General features: G+C 39.0%; 1 protein-coding gene across 6 annotated transcripts in view; it reads right to left on the bottom strand.

Annotated features, from left to right (window-relative positions):
• Positions 1–890: 890 nt before the first annotated feature.
• The window catches only part of botv (exostosin like glycosyltransferase 3), a 161,672-nt gene continuing 145,697 nt past the window's right edge, over positions 891–16,865 (bottom strand). For all 6 annotated transcript variants that reach the window (XM_076203763.1, XM_076203762.1, XM_076203767.1 and 3 more), the window contains 2 exons: positions 15,620–15,724; positions 891–2,011 (listed from right to left, as the gene is read on the bottom strand). In XM_076203763.1, coding sequence (XP_076059878.1) covers positions 1,907–2,011; positions 15,620–15,724 — 210 coding nt within the window. In that variant the 3' untranslated portion in view covers positions 891–1,906. The remainder of the gene's footprint in view (positions 2,012–15,619; positions 15,725–16,865) is intronic.

The raw sequence follows: 16,865 nt of genomic DNA, 5'->3' as shown, positions 1-16,865 counted from the left end.
ACTCACCATAGCAATCCTCTTCCCACAACAGCTAGATGCACACTGCCATTTTGTGCTGCCATGTGACTCAGACTATCCTACACTACACACAGCCCAGCCATCAGAATTCAATACTATCTCCAATGGGTATGGCTAAAAACAAAAAAAATTCTTGCCCTCCCGCCCCACCCAGCCATCACTTTTGTCCGGTACTGTACTTTCTTTCCGCTTCAAAGAATTTCATCATACTTTTCTATCTTTGTTAAATAATCTGAATAAATATATCACTTCCATCAAAGAATCTTGTTACTCTCATCTTCTAGATTCTTCACACACATGACCATGCCTTCTAGTGTTCAGGCCACCAGTTTAGATGCATGTACACATGTATACCAAGCTCAAACATATATATCTATGTGCAACTAAAATACTGTAAATGAAAAAAGGAGAAAATACTAAATGAACACCTGAAATAAATATAAAAACATTTGTGTGAACATTGTGATGAATGTGATAGGTGGTAAAGGGAACACGGGCTGAGGGAAATACTTTTATTCTTAACTAGTTTTGCCTGAGTGGCTTCCTCAGAGGAATAATGCTCAAAGTCAAGCTGGCCAATCTATACATAACAAGAAAGGGACATGGCAATTTGTCTAGCCGTAACACCAATCAATATTGCCTGCCGGTGGGATGAGTTGTCCACCTCTTGGTCGCTGCTGTCGGTGAACTGCCTCTCAGTTGCCGGTTAATTCATCCATCGACAGCAGCAACCAAGAGGCGGACAACTCATCCCACCAGCAGGTGACGTTGATTGGTGTTATGGCAAGACAAGTTGCTGTGTCCCTTTCTTGTTATGTATAAATTGGCCAGCTTGACTTCGAGCATTATTCCTCTGAAGAAGCCACTCAGGCGAAACTAGTTAGGAATAATAGTATTTCCCTCAGCCCATGTTCCCTTTACCACCTATCCACATATAAAAACATTGCTACCATTATCTTCACCATCCATACTAGATAGCAGAAGCTGTAATACGAGTCATTTCTCAAGTCTGAAGTGCTTTCCACTAACTACTTACAATACCTTCAACCTGAGTACAAGTAACTAACATAACCAGGAAGATCTACATTATTTGTGAAACAGTGTTTTCTCAAGAACATTCTCATCTGAAAAATATATTCAAATTTTCAGATCACATCTTGTTCATTAAAACAAATAACCTCTCATCCACTAACATCTGTGAAGACACCTAACAAATCTATTACCTTCATGTGTTCAATTTACATTTATATTTACTGCATCTTTCACTCACTACAGCTCCAATGCATCTCCTAATATAAGAAATAAAAAATGCATTAATTCTATCACCATCCTACCAATCATTAAGGTAACATATTCCATGCTCTTCGTATAGATTTCTTAGCAAGTCTACTGTAAAACAGATACAAACACAAATATGTACAGACACACACACAAAATGGTTTTTGAACCATTATCTTGCAACTGCTCTTTCAAAAATTAACACTATCCCAAATGCATAGTCTATGTACAATATTGTTTCACAACAACAAAAATATTAATTTCTTCACCTAAATTAGTCATAAAATGCCACTTTCTTCACCATGACACATTTGCCAAACAAGAATATTATCAACATTCAAGAGCTATGGCAAAGGAAACCACCTTCATAGAATAAAATAGCTAACAACCATAAACTGCTTCATACATCAGTTACATTTTAACTTTTGTTGAGTAAAACTGCAGGAAAAATATTTATATAAAAACTTTCACTGAACAATCTACATAATCAGTCATCACCAGTTCTTAAACAATTCTATGTAATATTTTTTCCTAGACCTCATAATTATGTGCAGACACCACAACCTACATATTCACAGCAATTTCAAACTTAAAATTCCAATCCTACATACTATATAAACTTAAAACACTTTTGCTTGTCATGTGGCAATCTAGTTTTGAAGAGAACTGAATCAACTCTGTACTGTGTATTCAGCAGGGGATTGTAGCCATATACCTGCAACAAATAATATTCACTTTAATTTGGAGACAAGTGTGTGATTTCCATTAGCAGAATAAAACTGCCTCTCATCATCTAGAATAAACAACAAGAAAAGGGGATAATCAACATAGTTGGTAATAGCTATCTATATATATATATATATATATATATATATATATATATATATATATACATATATATACACATATATACATATATATACATATATATATATATATATATATATATATATATATATATATATATATATATATACACCAAGAGCTTTTTTCCCTTCTAAGGGAGCTAGCCAAGTCAAAGGCACATACTTAATCCCATCTATTCCATTCCCATCCACCACCCTTTCCCCCCTCTCATTTTAGCTCCTCATGGATGACGGGTCATCCCTGTATCCTGCCCACTGCCCTGGGTCAGAAACAATGTAGCAAGAAACAGTACATCCACAGCAAGACCATTTCACTTTATCGGTAACCCACTCCATCCCCTCATGCTCGAAAGTAGAAGATGGGGAGAAATCACTTCCGGCTTCATCAAAATATCATTCACATATAAGCACACCCTACACCACCTCACCCCTCCCTTCCTTGCATAACAGTATTATCTATACCCAACCATTCTCCACTCATCCCTATTACCTTGTCTTTTCCCTTCTTTGCTAAACAGAAATTCCCCTCTTGCTCAACACCCCTTTCATCCCATCCATCCATCTCATCCTCAGTCATCACCTCAAGTTCACCCCTTCCACCTCTGCCTTCCACACCTCTTTTACTAATCTTTCTTCAACTCATTCTTTCCATGTATCCAAATCATCCCAATACTCTTTCATCAACCCTATCTCCCAACTCCCTTTCTACCCCTGTTCTCCTCCTCACCTTGTTTCTCACTTTATGTAGCCTAGTAACCCCTACCATACTTCTCAAGCATTTCATCTCAAATCATACAGTCCGGATTGAATTGCATATTGGATATTAAAAGAATGTATAAATGAACTAAAGGACAAAATATATATAATAACTGATTACTCAAAGGAAAAGTACCACAATATTGGAAAAATGCAAATATTGTTCTCACACATACTACCTCACCCCCCATCCCCCCACACACTCCACCTCATGCATCACATCATCATCCATATACAACCATTTTCCATTCACCCCTATCTTCTGTCCTCTCTCGTCCTTCCTCAACAGACATTCCCCTCTTCCCCAAAGCCCCTTTCACCCCATCCATCCATCTCATCCTAGGTCGCCCCCTCATGTTCACTCCCTACACATCTGCCTTCCATACCTCTTTTATCTTTCTTCACTCATTCTTTCCATGTGTCCAAACCATCCCAATACTCTTTAATCCACCCTATCTCCCAACTCCTTTATCACACCTGTTCTCCTCCTCACCTCCTCATTTCTCACTCTATCTAGCCTAGTAACCCCCATCATACTTCTCAGACACCTCATCTCAAACACATTCAAACTCCTTCTCTTTTCCTCTCTTATATTCCATGTTTCTGCCCCATACAAAGCTGTTGGCACAATCACTCCTTCACACAATCTCCTCTTAGCCTCCATTCCCAAATGTCTATTCCTCATTACACTTTTTCATCCACCAAGGCATTTACTCACTTCTCTCAATTTACATTCTACCTCCACCTCCACTCCACCCTTTCCTGCTACATTCGCACCCAAGTATCTAAAACTATCCACTTCCTCCAGTCACTCTCCCTCAATGCTCACTTCCAGTCTGCTGCCACTTTCACCCTTTGTACATCTCATTACCTTACTTTTACCCACATTTATCTTCAACTTTCTTCTTTCACACACTCTCCCAAACTCTGTCAACAACTTCCTCAATCCCTCCTCTGATCCTGCTACAAGCTCAGTGTCGTCCACAAACAACAACTGGCTTACCTCCCACTTTTCTCAATTTTCTTTAAACATCTCCAATCCCTGACCTGCCACCCTTGCATTTACCTCTTGCACCACCCCATCCATGTATAAGTTGAACAGCCAGGACAACATAACACATCCCTGACGAAGTCCCACGTTTACCTCAAACCACTCACTCTCTCCATTTCTAATCCTGACACATGCTCTACTACTCTCGTAAAAACTCTTGACAGCTCTTAACAGCTTTCCTCCTATCCCATATATCTGCAAGATCTCCTACAGTGTCTTCCTGTCTACCCTGTCATAAGTCTTTTCCAGATATATAAAAACCCAAAAAACATCCTTACCTTTTCCTATAGCATTCTCACATATCTGTCTTACCACAAAAATCTGATCTATGCAACCTCTACCTGTCCTAAATCCACACTGCTCCTCGCCAATCACTCAATCTGTTCCTCTCCTAATCCTCTCAATCAAGATCCTCCCATAAGCCTTCCCAACTACACTTAAGCTAATCCCTCTGAAACTACTACACTCACACTTGTCCCCTTTTCCTTTGTAAAGTGGAACTATACAGGCACCTCCAGTCGTCTGGCACTCTAACCTCTCTCCAGCAAACATTAAATAACTTCACCAGCCAGTCCACCATCACTGTACCTCCTTTTTTTAGACATTCTGCATGGCATCCATCCAGACCAGGTGCCTTACCTGCTCTCATCATCTTAACAACTGCCTTCACTTCATCCTTCCTTATTTCTCCTCCATTTTCCTCACTCATCATTCATTTTCTTAGCACTTCCCACTGCAACTATCTTTCCCTCCCTATCCTCCTTCATATTTAGCAACTCCCTAAAATACACTGCCCATCTTCCCCTTACTGCCTTCTCTTCCATTATCATCTATCTACGCCTTTTACCTTTTCTTCTCTACTTGATTCGCCTCCTCTTCCTCTCTTAATTTCTTTCCAAAACATCTTTTTATTACTTTCAAAATTTTCTGTCATACTCTTACCCCATTTCACATCTGCTCTCCTCTTTGCCTCCTTTACCTTGTGCTTTACTTCTCTTTTCTTTTCTTTGTACCTCTCGTATGACTCCCTCATCCTATTTTGTAACCAATCTGTGAAAGCTTGCTTCTTCTCTTCTACAACCTTCTTTGTTTCCTCATCCCACCATTCACTACCCTTCCTTCTATTTCCTCCCATCCTTCTTGTTCCACACATCATCTTTGAACACTTTGTGACTTCCTCCTTGAACCATTCCCATTCCTCCTCCACTCCTAGTTCTACTCTATCCTTCACTCCCTCCCACTCCTCTTTCAGCTTCTTGTACTCCTCCTTTTCCTTTTCATTTAAAGAGTTCACTCTAAGCACCTCCCTACCTTCTGTCCTTTTCCTCTTCCTCCATCTATCCTCCACCCTCAACTTACCTTCCACCAAAAAATGATCTGATATTCCCCCACTCTCTCCCCTTAGCACATGTAAATCCTCAACTCTTCCTATTATGCTCCTATCTACCACTACATAGTCCATTAACACTATCTACCACTCTTCTATCCACTACCCTTTCCCATGTGTACTTATGCTTGACTTTCTTTCATAATACTGTATTTGCTATCATCAACTCTCTTTCTAGACACATCTCCACCATCAACTTTCCAAAAACTTGACCTGGAAAGAAATGTTAAGTGGAGTCCCACAAGGTTCTTTATTGGCTCCGAATGTTTGCCATATATATAAATGACATGGATGAAGGTGTGGAATATTATATGAACTTCTTTGCAAATGATACAAAACTACTAAAGAAAGTAAGTATAGAGGAAGATTGAATCACTACAGAAAGACCTGGATAAAGTCTGGGAATGGAGTCAAAAGTGGGAAGAATAATTGAGTTTGGAAAAAGTAAAAATAGAATATCAAGGCAATATAAAATTGGTACAAAGGAAGTAAAAAAAAGTTAGCTCAGAAAGGGACCTACAAGTAATTATCAGGTAAGATATGGCACCAGACAAACATATCAACAAAATAGTCAGAGAAACCTTTAATTTACTAAGATCAATGAAATTGGCCGTTGACTACTTGGATGAGGAAAAGGTAAAGAAAATATAAGTCACACTGATAAGACCAAGATTGGAGTATGCTGCGACACTATGGACACCCAGTACAAAAAATAATATAAAGAAATTAGAAAGAATCCAAAGAGTAATGACAAAGATGGCACCAACATTCTCTAAATTGACATATGAACAAAGATTGTCCAAACTGGAACTACCAACCCTGGAACAAAGAATAGAAAGAGGAGATCTACTGGCCATTTACATAATTATGAAATGGATGAAAGTCCTTGACAGAGAAGATTTATTAAAGTGGGATAAAAGAAAAACAAGAGGACATGAAAAGAAACTCAAAAAGAATAGTTATAGAAGAGATATGAAAAAGAATAGTTTCCCACAAAGAGTGGTAGATATCTGGAATAAATTAGATGAGACAACAGTGTGTACAAAAATTATACAAGAATATAAGAACAAACTAGATGCTGAAAGCTATGGGTCACTATGAGCATAGGTCTCTTCCCGTATAATACAACTAGGTAAATAGGTAAATACATTCCTCTCTTATGTTCCATGTTTCTGCCCCATACAGTGCTGTCAGCATCCATTCCCAAATGTCTATTTCTCATTACACTTTTTAATCCCCCAAGGCATTTACTTGCTTCTCTCAATCTATATTCTACCTCCACCTCCACTCCCTTTCCTACCACATTCGCACCCAAGTATCTAGAACTATCCACTTCCTCCAGTCTCTCCCTTAATACTCATTTCCAATTTGCTGCCACATTCTCCCCTTGTACATCTCATCACCTTAATTTAGCCCGCATTTATCTTCAACTTCCTTCTTTTGCACACTTTCCCAAACTGTCACTAACTTGCCTCTGCGAAGACAAGACAAGACTGAAGGAGGAGAATACAGCACAGAAGATGAGGCTCCAGCGAAAATTACAGGTATTGTGTGCGAGCAGCGAATGGAGGAAGGTGGGGAGACCGGATTTGATCAACATGTCAACTAGACCCTTGACGGACACGGAAACCGAGGCTTTATCCCTGGGTCTCAAGTTTGACACAGGGATTGGTAACAAGAGCTTTACGGACTACACCTTAAAAAACAGTATTTGGTCGGACACCGAGGCCGAGAAGGGATTCAAGCAAGGGGTCACGGCATGCTGCATAGCCCTCTCTGCCAGTACTCCGAGATCCCTTCCGCGCAGATACATCTCAGCGCTGAAGGAACTCGGTAAGGACAACAGCATTTTCATCTCACAAGCAGACAAAGGGGGCGGCGTCGTGATCATGGACAAAGCAGATTACGTGAGGAAGATGGAGCAATTGTTGGAAGATGAAGACACGTACACGAAGAAACGTCCAGGTCACGCCAAGGAGGAGGCTATGGTTTTTAACGGTAAGGTGAGAAAGATTTTGGGAGGCTCGGAGATGGGACGCAGACTAAAACACCTAATCGAGGAGGACCCTCGCCCGCCAACAATGAGGGGTCTTCCCAAGACCCACAAACCAGGGGTCCCCATGAGACCTATCACATCAGGGATTGGCAGTGCCCCCCACCGACTAGCGAAGGTTTTGGCCAAGCCCCTATCTAAAGCCATGGGATCCATAAGTGGATCTCATTTAAGAAATTCAGAGGACCTACTACGCAGATTAAAGGGGACAAGCATGAGGTACAAGAAAATGGCCAGCTATGATGTGAAATCCTTATTCACACAAGTTCCCACAGATGACGCTCTGGAGGCAGTGTGGAGAGTGGTCATCAACATGGACGAGGAGGAGTTGCCGCTGCCCAGGGAAGACTTCATGAAGCTGGTATCCATGTGCGTAAACTTTGGTTCATTCACCTTCGAGGGAGAGGAGTTTCTTCAACACAGTGGCCTTGCAATGGGGTCACCTCTGAGTGCCGTGGCTGCTTGCCTCTTCATGGAGGTCCAAGAGAAGGACCACTACTCTCATATCATAGGAAGGAGGGCAATATGGCTCAGGTACGTGGACGATGTTCTTATAATCGCTCCGAACAGGACAGACCTGGATGACGTCAGGAGTCAATTAAATAGAGTGAATCCGCAGATCCAATTCACTATTGAAGAGGAAGAAGAGGGAAAGCTTCCGTTTCTGGATACCCTATTAATAAAGACAACTGAGGGCCTCCTGTTCAGGGTTTACAGAAAGCCTACGAACCGTGACGACTTCATACACTACCTGTCGGCACACAATGAGAGGACGAAAAAGGGGGTAGTCATGGGCTTCTTCCTGCGTGCCTACAGGATATGCAGCGAGGAGTTCCTGGAGGAGGAAATCGAATACATCATCGCGGCCTTCTTGAAGCTTGGCTACCCCAAGGGCTTAATCCTGAGCTTAAGACGAAGAGCGGAAGAAATAATCCACACAAGCAGGTTAAGAGAAGGCAACGCCACCACAAAAACATCATACATGGCGCTTCCTAACTCTGAGAAGGTAGGAGACATTATTAGAATGCTCAGGGGCACGGAAGTTAAAGCAGCCGTAACATCGGGAACGAAGATTGGTGACATGTTAAAAAGCGGGACTAAGATGAGGGGGAGAGAAGACAGCGTCGTATATAAGATCCCATGCACATCATGCGATAAAGCATACTACGGAGAGACTAAGAGGGGCCTTAACACTAGAATCAGGGAGCATAAGGCCGACCTCCGTCACCATAGACTCACCAACGCAATGGTGGTGCATGTTGACGAGTCTGGGCACCTCCCACAATGGAACCGAGCCGAGATTCTACACGAAGGTATGGATAAGAAGATCAGAAAATCTATAGAAGCTGCGTACATCACCACTCGTCCGAATATCAACAATAAGGCTGGGAGCTTCACCTGGGCCAAATCTTCAGCGAAGATAGCGCTTCGTGATTGGCTGTCTCAGCGGGCCAATCAGGACGCAGCGCTATACGCTCGTACACCCCCTTGAGCCATAAGGCGGGTTTATAATCTCTGTATGTTTCTAGTATGCTCATTCCTTTGAGAAAGTCGTTAGACGAAACGTCAGGAATAAAGCTTCACCTCCAGTCCATGTTTCCTTTACCGTGTCTATACAACTTGTCACTAACTTCCTTAATCCATCCTCTGACCCTGCCACATGAAAAGTGTCATCAGCAAACTACAACTGGCCTATCCCCCATTTTTTCTCCATTTTCTTTAACCATCTCCCATCCCTGGCCCACCCTTGTGTTTACCTCTCACACCACCCCATACCTGTATAAATTGAACAGCCAAGGTGACAACACATCCCTGGCAAAGTCACACTTTTACCTCAAATCACTCTCTCCATTTCTAATTCTAACACAGGCTCTACTACTCTCATAAACAGTAACGTGCACAGATATTGCATGGGGCAGATGCTTTGGGCTGGAAATTGGGCATTTTACTCTTTTGTATTATTCATGTGTATTTACCTACCTAGTTGTATCTTACGGGACGGGAGCTATGCCTGTTGTGACCCATTTTCGTATCTCTCCACATCCAGTTTACTCTTGAACTCGTGTACAGTTCTGGCATTCACTGTTTCATTGTTTAGTTTGTTCCAGACATCGATCACTCTGTGCGGGAAACTGTTCTTTTACAGGTCTCTTCTGTAACTGTCCTTCTTTAGCTTCTTATCGTGTCCTCTTGTTTCTCTCTTGTCCCATTTCAATAGGTCATCTCTATCGAGAACTTCCATCCCTTTCATAATTCTGAAGATGGTCAACAAGTCCCCTCTTTCCCTTCTCTGCTCCAATGTTGACAGCTGTAATTTATCCAATCTTTGTTCATATGTCAAATTTGATAGTGTGGGTGCTACCTTTGTCGCTGCTCTTTGGATTCTTTCTAATTTCTTTGTTTTTCTTTGTGCTTGGTGCCCACATTGATATAGCATATTCTAATTTCGGTCTTATCAAGGTAGTAATTATTTTCTTTACCATCTCTTCATCCATGTAGTCGAAGGCCACTTTCATTGATCTTAATAAGTTGTAAGTCTCTCCGAATAATTTATTTACATGTTTGTCAGGTGTCAAGTCACTTGAGATGATTACTCCTAGGTCCCTCTCTGAGTTTACTTTTTTTCATCTCTTTGTTTCCAATTGTATATTTTCCCGAAACTCTATTTTTGCCTCTTCCAAATTCCATTATGCTACATTTCTTGATGTTGAAGTTCATCTCGTATTTCTGGCTCCATTCCCATACTTTACCCAGGTCATCTTGCAGCAATCTGCAATCTTCTTCTGTTTTCACTCTAGCAATTTGGCATCGTCAGCAAAAAAATTTATGTAACAATTTACTCCTTCGTCCATATCATTTATGTATATGGCAAACATTAAAGGAGCCAAAACAGAGTCTTGTGGGATGCCACTTTCTACATCTTCCCATTTCAAACTTTTGTCTCTAAGTACCAATCTCATTTTCCTCCCAGTTAAGAAGTCCTTCACCCATTCCAATAGTTTACCTTGAATTCCTATTTTTTCAATTTTGCTTATTAATTTTTTATGTGGTACCTTGTCAAAGGTTTCTGCAAATCCAGGAAGGTGCAGTCTGCCCATCCATCTCTTTTTTGTATTATCTCAATTAGTCTCGAGTAAAAGCAGATTAGATTTGTGGTGCTCGATCTTCCACTTCTAAAACCAAATTGTCTGGGGTTTATTATTTTATTTACTTCCAAATGTCTGGTCCATCTGTTCCTGATAATCTTATCACATATTTTTGCTACTGTGCTTGTGAGGGACACCGGTCTAAAGTTTGTAGGATCTTCCCTGTTTCCTCCTTTGCGTATTGGTACTATGTTTGCATCTTTCCAATCTTGCGGTACCTTTCCCTCTTTTAATGAGAAGTCTATTATCTAGTGTAGTTTATCTGTCAGTTCATCTATACACTGTTTCAATATCCAAATTGCAATTTCATCTGGTCCATGATACTTTCTGACATCTAGGCTTTTTATTTGGTCTCTTATTTCCCTCTGTGTTATTTTTATTTCCTTCATCATGGGTGAACTTTCTAGTTTTTCGTCCTCCCGGGGTTGTGAGCTCTAAGTTGTAAAAACAGCCCTGAAATGTCTAATCATAACTTCTGACATCTCTGTGTTGTCTATGTACTCTTTATATCCTTTACACAATATTACTGTCAGGCTTATCCTTCAGTTTGTCGTTTATATATCTGTAAAAGGGTTTTGGTTGATCTTTACATTTGTCTATGATATCCCCTTCATATTCTCTTTTTTCTTTCCTGCGTATGTGCGTGTGTGTATGTATTTACCTAGTTGTATTTTACGGGAAGGGGAGCTATGCTCGTGGTGTCCCGTCTTCATATCTCATTTTATCTAAACTATTTTTAAATTCATGCATTGTTTTTGCACACACTACTTTCTCATCTAACTTGTTCCAACTGTCTATTACTCTGTGAGGAAAGCTGTTCTTTTTCAGATCTCTTCTATAGCTGTCTTTCTTTATTTTCTTTCCGTGTCCTCTTGTATTTCTATTATCCCATTTTATTAGATCCTCTCTATCAATAATTTCTATGCCTTTCATGATTCTGTAAATAGCTATCAAATCTCCTCTCTCTCTTCTTTGCTCTAGTGTCTGTAGATCAAGTTTTGCTAGTATCTCTTCATATGATAGTTTTGAGAGTGTTGGTGCCAATTTTGTAATTGCTCTTTGTATTCTTTCAAGTTTTTTTTTTTTTTTTTATCAATTTTTTTGTACTTGGTGACCACATCACTGCTGCATATTCCAATCTTGGTCTTATCAGAGTGATTAGTATTTTCTTCACCATTTCTTCATCCAGGTATGTAAATGCCACTTTGATTGTTCTAATTAAATTATATGTTTCACCAAAAATCTTATTTGTTTCTCGGGTGACATATTATTCATAACAGTGACTCCCAGGTCCTTCTCGTTTTCAACTTTTTGATACTTCTCCCAATTTATATAATCCTGTTATTCTGTTTTTGCTTTTTCCAAATTCCATTATACTACACTTTTTAGTGTTGAACTCCATCTCCCACTTCCTACTCCATTCCAATACTTTATTTAGATCACTCTGTAGTGACTCACAATCTTCTTCCTTGTTCACTTTTTTTAATAGTTTTGCATCATCTGCAAAGAACCTCATATAACTTTCAATTTCTTCATCCATATCATTAATATATATAGCAAACATTATTGGGGCCAGAACTGTTCCTTGTGGAACACCGCTTATTACGTCATCCCATTTTGAGTGTTTGTCTCTTATCACTACTCTCATTTTTCTTGCAAAAAGTCTTCCATCCATTTAAGCAGTTTGCCCTGTATTCCTCCTTCAGTTTCTAATTTCTTAAGCAACTTCGTATGTGGTACTTTGTCAAAAGCTTTTTCTAGGTCTAGAAATGCACAATCAGCCCATCCATCTCTTTCTTGTATTATATCTATTAGCCTTGAATAGAAACATATTAAATTGGTGACGCATGATCATTCTTGTCTGAATCCAAATTGCCTTGGATTTAGCACGCTGTTTTTTTCTAAATATTTTACCCATCTACTTTTGATAATTCTTTCACAAATTTTTGCTATTGTACTTGTTAGAGAGACTGGTCTATAGTTGGTAGGGTCTTCTTTATTTCCTCCTTTATATATAGGTACTATATTTGCTTTTTTCCAATCTTCTGGAACTTCTTCTGTCAAGGAACTATTTAGTATGCTATGTATTTTGTCTGCCAGTTCATTCCTGCATTCTTTCAAAATCCAGTTTGCTATTTCATCTGGTCCATGCGATTTTCTGACATCAAGATTACTCAAGTGTTTCATTATTTCATTCTTTGTTACTTCTATTTCTTTCATACGGGGGACTTTCTCTTTCCATTCAATCTCTTCCGGTTGTATGTTCTCCCTTGTAAACACCAATTTAAAATGCTTGTTCATAATTTCCGCCATTTCTATTTCCTCTGTGTATTCAACTCCTTGTCTTAATTTCTCCAAATCTTGTTTGCTTTTCAGTTTGTTGTTTACAAATCTGTAGAATAGTTTTGATTGATCTTTACATTTTTCTATGACATCTTTTTCATATTTTCTCTTTTCCTCGCTGCACGCTTGTACATATTCATTTCTATAACAAGTATATATTTTCCATTTTTCAGGTCTTTTGTCTTCAATTTGGTCCAAGCTTTGTCTCTTTTGTCTTTAACTCCCTACAACTTTTGTTGTACCAGCACTTTACATATTCTTTTTCTTGTTTTTGTCTTGGGACATACTTTTCCACTCCTTTTTTATAAATTTTTGTCAAAATATTCCATTTCTCTTCTACTGTTGTATCTTCTTTGTGTATTCTTTCCCAGTTTTCTTTTTGAAAGAATTCTCTTATTTTATCAAAATTTGTTTTTTCATACATCAATCTTCCTTTTCTATATTGTTCATTTCTTTTCATGTATTTTTTTCTCATTTAGTTCTAGTTCTATCAATATGTGGTCACTTTTACTTATTGGTGCCTGGTATTCTATTTTTTCCACTATTTCAGGTTCTGATGCGATTATTAGGTCTAGTCTCGATGGTTCTTCTTCATTTCTATACCTAGTGTTCTCTTGAATCCATTGTGTCATTGTGTGGTCAATAATCATCTCAAGTAGAACATTTCTCCATGAGTCTTCTCCACCCTTTACGGTCATCTCTTCCCAGCAAACTTCTTTGCAATTAAAGTCGCCCATCATAACTATTCCTCCATCTTCCATTATCTTGTTTAATGTTATTCTTGTGTCTTCTAACATGCTTTTATGTTCACTCTCTTCCCACGAGGCTGTTTTTGGTGGCACATAGTTTATTACAAACTTTCTGCTCTTCTTATCTCTGTCTTCTACTTCTATCATAATCATCTCTACTCTATTCTTTCCATATGTGACACTCTTCACGTTTATATCCTTCTTAGCCAGGAACATAACTCCATCCCCTTGTTTTATCTGTTTCTAATCCAATAATTATATGTATTGTGTCCTATGCTGTTGGGTGGTAGTGGACCTTTTAATTTTGTCTCTACAATTCCCATTATGTCTGGTTCTTTTTCCTTAAGATACTCGTTCAGTTCATTCAGTCCTGTTATTAATCCATCTATATTTGTGTAGGACACTCTTAACTTTCTGTTATTTCCATTGTATTTTCTGTTTCTTTTTTGTTTCTCTCTATTATGGTCCATTTCCTCACTTTCATATTCACTACTCTCCAGTAGAATTCTTCTTTTTCAGACTTCGTTCTGTTCTCGTTTTTTTTTTTATCTTCTTGCCTTTCCATTTTTTCTTCCTCTCTTTCCTCTTTATTCATTTCTCTTTTTATCCATACCTTTTTATATTGTTCACTTCCTGCTAGCTTCCCTGTTTTTGCGAAGATATTCTCTGCTGTTGTTTGTGACCTGAATTTAATCTTAATTGGTCTGGTCTTATCTGTACTATATTTTCCAAGCCTAAACATCTCTTCAATTTGTTTCATGACTTCAGGTTCATCTTCCTGAACTAATTCTAGTAAACTGTTTACTTTTTCTTTTTCCTCTTTAATTCTTGTGGTTCTATTTTGGTTAAATTTCTCTTCCATTTCTAATATATACATTTCTTTTTGTCTGCTAAGTCTCTTACTATATTCTCCTTCTGTCTCATCACTTTAATAACTGAGTCTTCAATTTGTTCTTTCATTTGTTGTTTAATTATGTCAGTAAATGCAGCTTTACTGTTTTCTTGGATTTTTTTCCAGCCCTGTGCTTCCTTTGCTATGGCCTCTTTATTGTCTTTATTATTCTTCTTTAATTCCTCATTCTCTTCTTTAACTTCTTTTAACTGTCTTTTTAATTCTTCTATTTCTAAAGTTAGGTTTTTGTTCGCCTTCTCTAGTTCTTCCAATCTTTCAACTCTTTGTGCAATTTTGGCTATGTTACCGGTAGGTGCTTAGAGTAAACTGCCTAAATGAGAAAGAAATGGGGAAGTACAAGAAGCTGAGAGAGGAGTGGGAGGGAGTGAAGGATAGAGTAGAACTATGAGTGGAGGAGGAATGGCGATGGTTCAAGGAGGGGAGTCAAGGTTTGCAAAGTTGGTGTGTGAAACAAGGATGATGGGAGGAAACAGAAGGAAGGGCAGCGAGTGGTGGTATGATGAAGCAAAGAATGTTGTAGAAGAGAAGTAAGCATTCACAGATTGGTTACAAAAAAGGACAAGAGATAAAACACAGGAAATGTGATCAAGCTAGTTCACAGAATTCGGAGGTAACTTTGCTACAACTACAAAATAAATATAATCGGGATGCCAACACCGGCATCCTTGTATACCCACTCGCGCCTCATGATGCCTCTTCACGTATGATCTCCTCACACCAATTTCAGAGCATAACACCTATGCAGATGACTTAATAATAATAACCCAACACAGCAACTATGTGGGACAAGCAGGCACATATTTCATCCAGATTCACCATATAGTTATCCCAGGTAAATGTGGGCTGAACTGGGAGTGCTAGGAAGTGTGTGTGTGTTGCCTACACCTGGGTCATATGGGGTTGTGAGGCCTAATCTGTGCTGGTGCTTGATGATGATCTGAGCAAAGACAGGCAATTTTTTGCTTATACTACACCTTTCAAATCAGGTACAAAGATATATACTAAGATGAAGCCCATACCATACTAATAAACCCCATTCACAGAGGTGAAAATACTTACCTGAGTGAAGAAGTTGATACACTTGTGACGCTCAGTGAAGTGTGAATCATCTTCTGATAAAGAAACTGGGCACCCTGGACAACGGAATGTCCACCTAGATGTCACCTATATCAAAGAATCATTCATTAAGTCATATGGCAAATATACAGCCACCACAAAAAATCTTGGAACCTACCCAAGTCATTAGTATAAAAAAACAAGTTATTTTGCATTTCTCCCTTTAAGCAGCCACATTTTTTTAGCTGTTGATGTCTAGTACCATTTCATCACTGTTGTTGCAGGTAAGCCAGTGTCACACTTGACAAATTTGGAAGTAGGTGTGTTAGTGTTGCTCTGACCTCTAGTGCCTACTATTATTTCTCATTACACTTTTTAATCCACCAAGGCATTTACTTGCTTCTCTCAATCTATACCTCCACCTCCACCCCTCACTTTCCTGCCATATTTGCACCCAAGAATCTAAAACTATCCACTTCCTCCAGTCTCTCTCCCTTAAATCTATCATCCAATTTGCTGCCACATTCTCCCCTTGTACATCTCATCACCTTACTTTTAACCAAATTTATCTTCAACTTCCTTCTTTTGCACACCTTCCCAAACTCTGTCACTAACTTCCTTAATCCCTCCTCTGATCCTACCACAAGCAGTGTTGACAGCAAACAACAACTGGATTATTTCCCATTTTTTCCATTATCTTAAACCATCTCCAATCCCCAGCCCATTAACCTTTCCTTTTCCTCTCACACCACCCCATCCATGTATTAATTGAGCAGTCAAAGCAACATAACATATCCCTGGCAAAGTCCCACTTTTACCTCAAACCACCACTCTCTCTATTTCAAATTCTAACACAGGCTCTACTACTCTCATAAAAACTCTTGACTGCTCTTAATAGCTTTCATCCTATCCTACATATTTGCAATACCTCCCAAAATGCCTTCCTGTCTATCCTGCCAAAAGCCTTTTCCAAATCCATAAAGGCCCAAAAAACATCTTTACCTTTTCCTAAAGCTTTCTCACATATCCACCTTACCACAAAAATATGATCAATGCAACTCTTATCTGTCCTAAATTCACACTGTTCCTCTCCTAATTTTCTCAATCAAAACCCTCCCATAAGCCTTCCTAACTACATTCAACAAACATTTCCTATTTATTTTTAAGTTTACCATTCACGTATCTATAGAATAGTTTGGGTTGCTCTTTGCATTTTCTATAATGTCTTTTTCATAGTTCCTTTTTTCCT

The sequence above is a fragment of the Oratosquilla oratoria genome, chromosome 20 (assembly GCF_046742065.1).
Source record: "Oratosquilla oratoria isolate Oo_2021 chromosome 20, ASM4674206v1, whole genome shotgun sequence".
Taxonomy (NCBI): Eukaryota; Metazoa; Arthropoda; class Malacostraca; order Stomatopoda; family Squillidae; genus Oratosquilla; species Oratosquilla oratoria.
The sequence above is the reverse complement of the archived record's forward strand: the minus strand, read 5'-3'. Positions and strand labels throughout refer to the sequence as shown.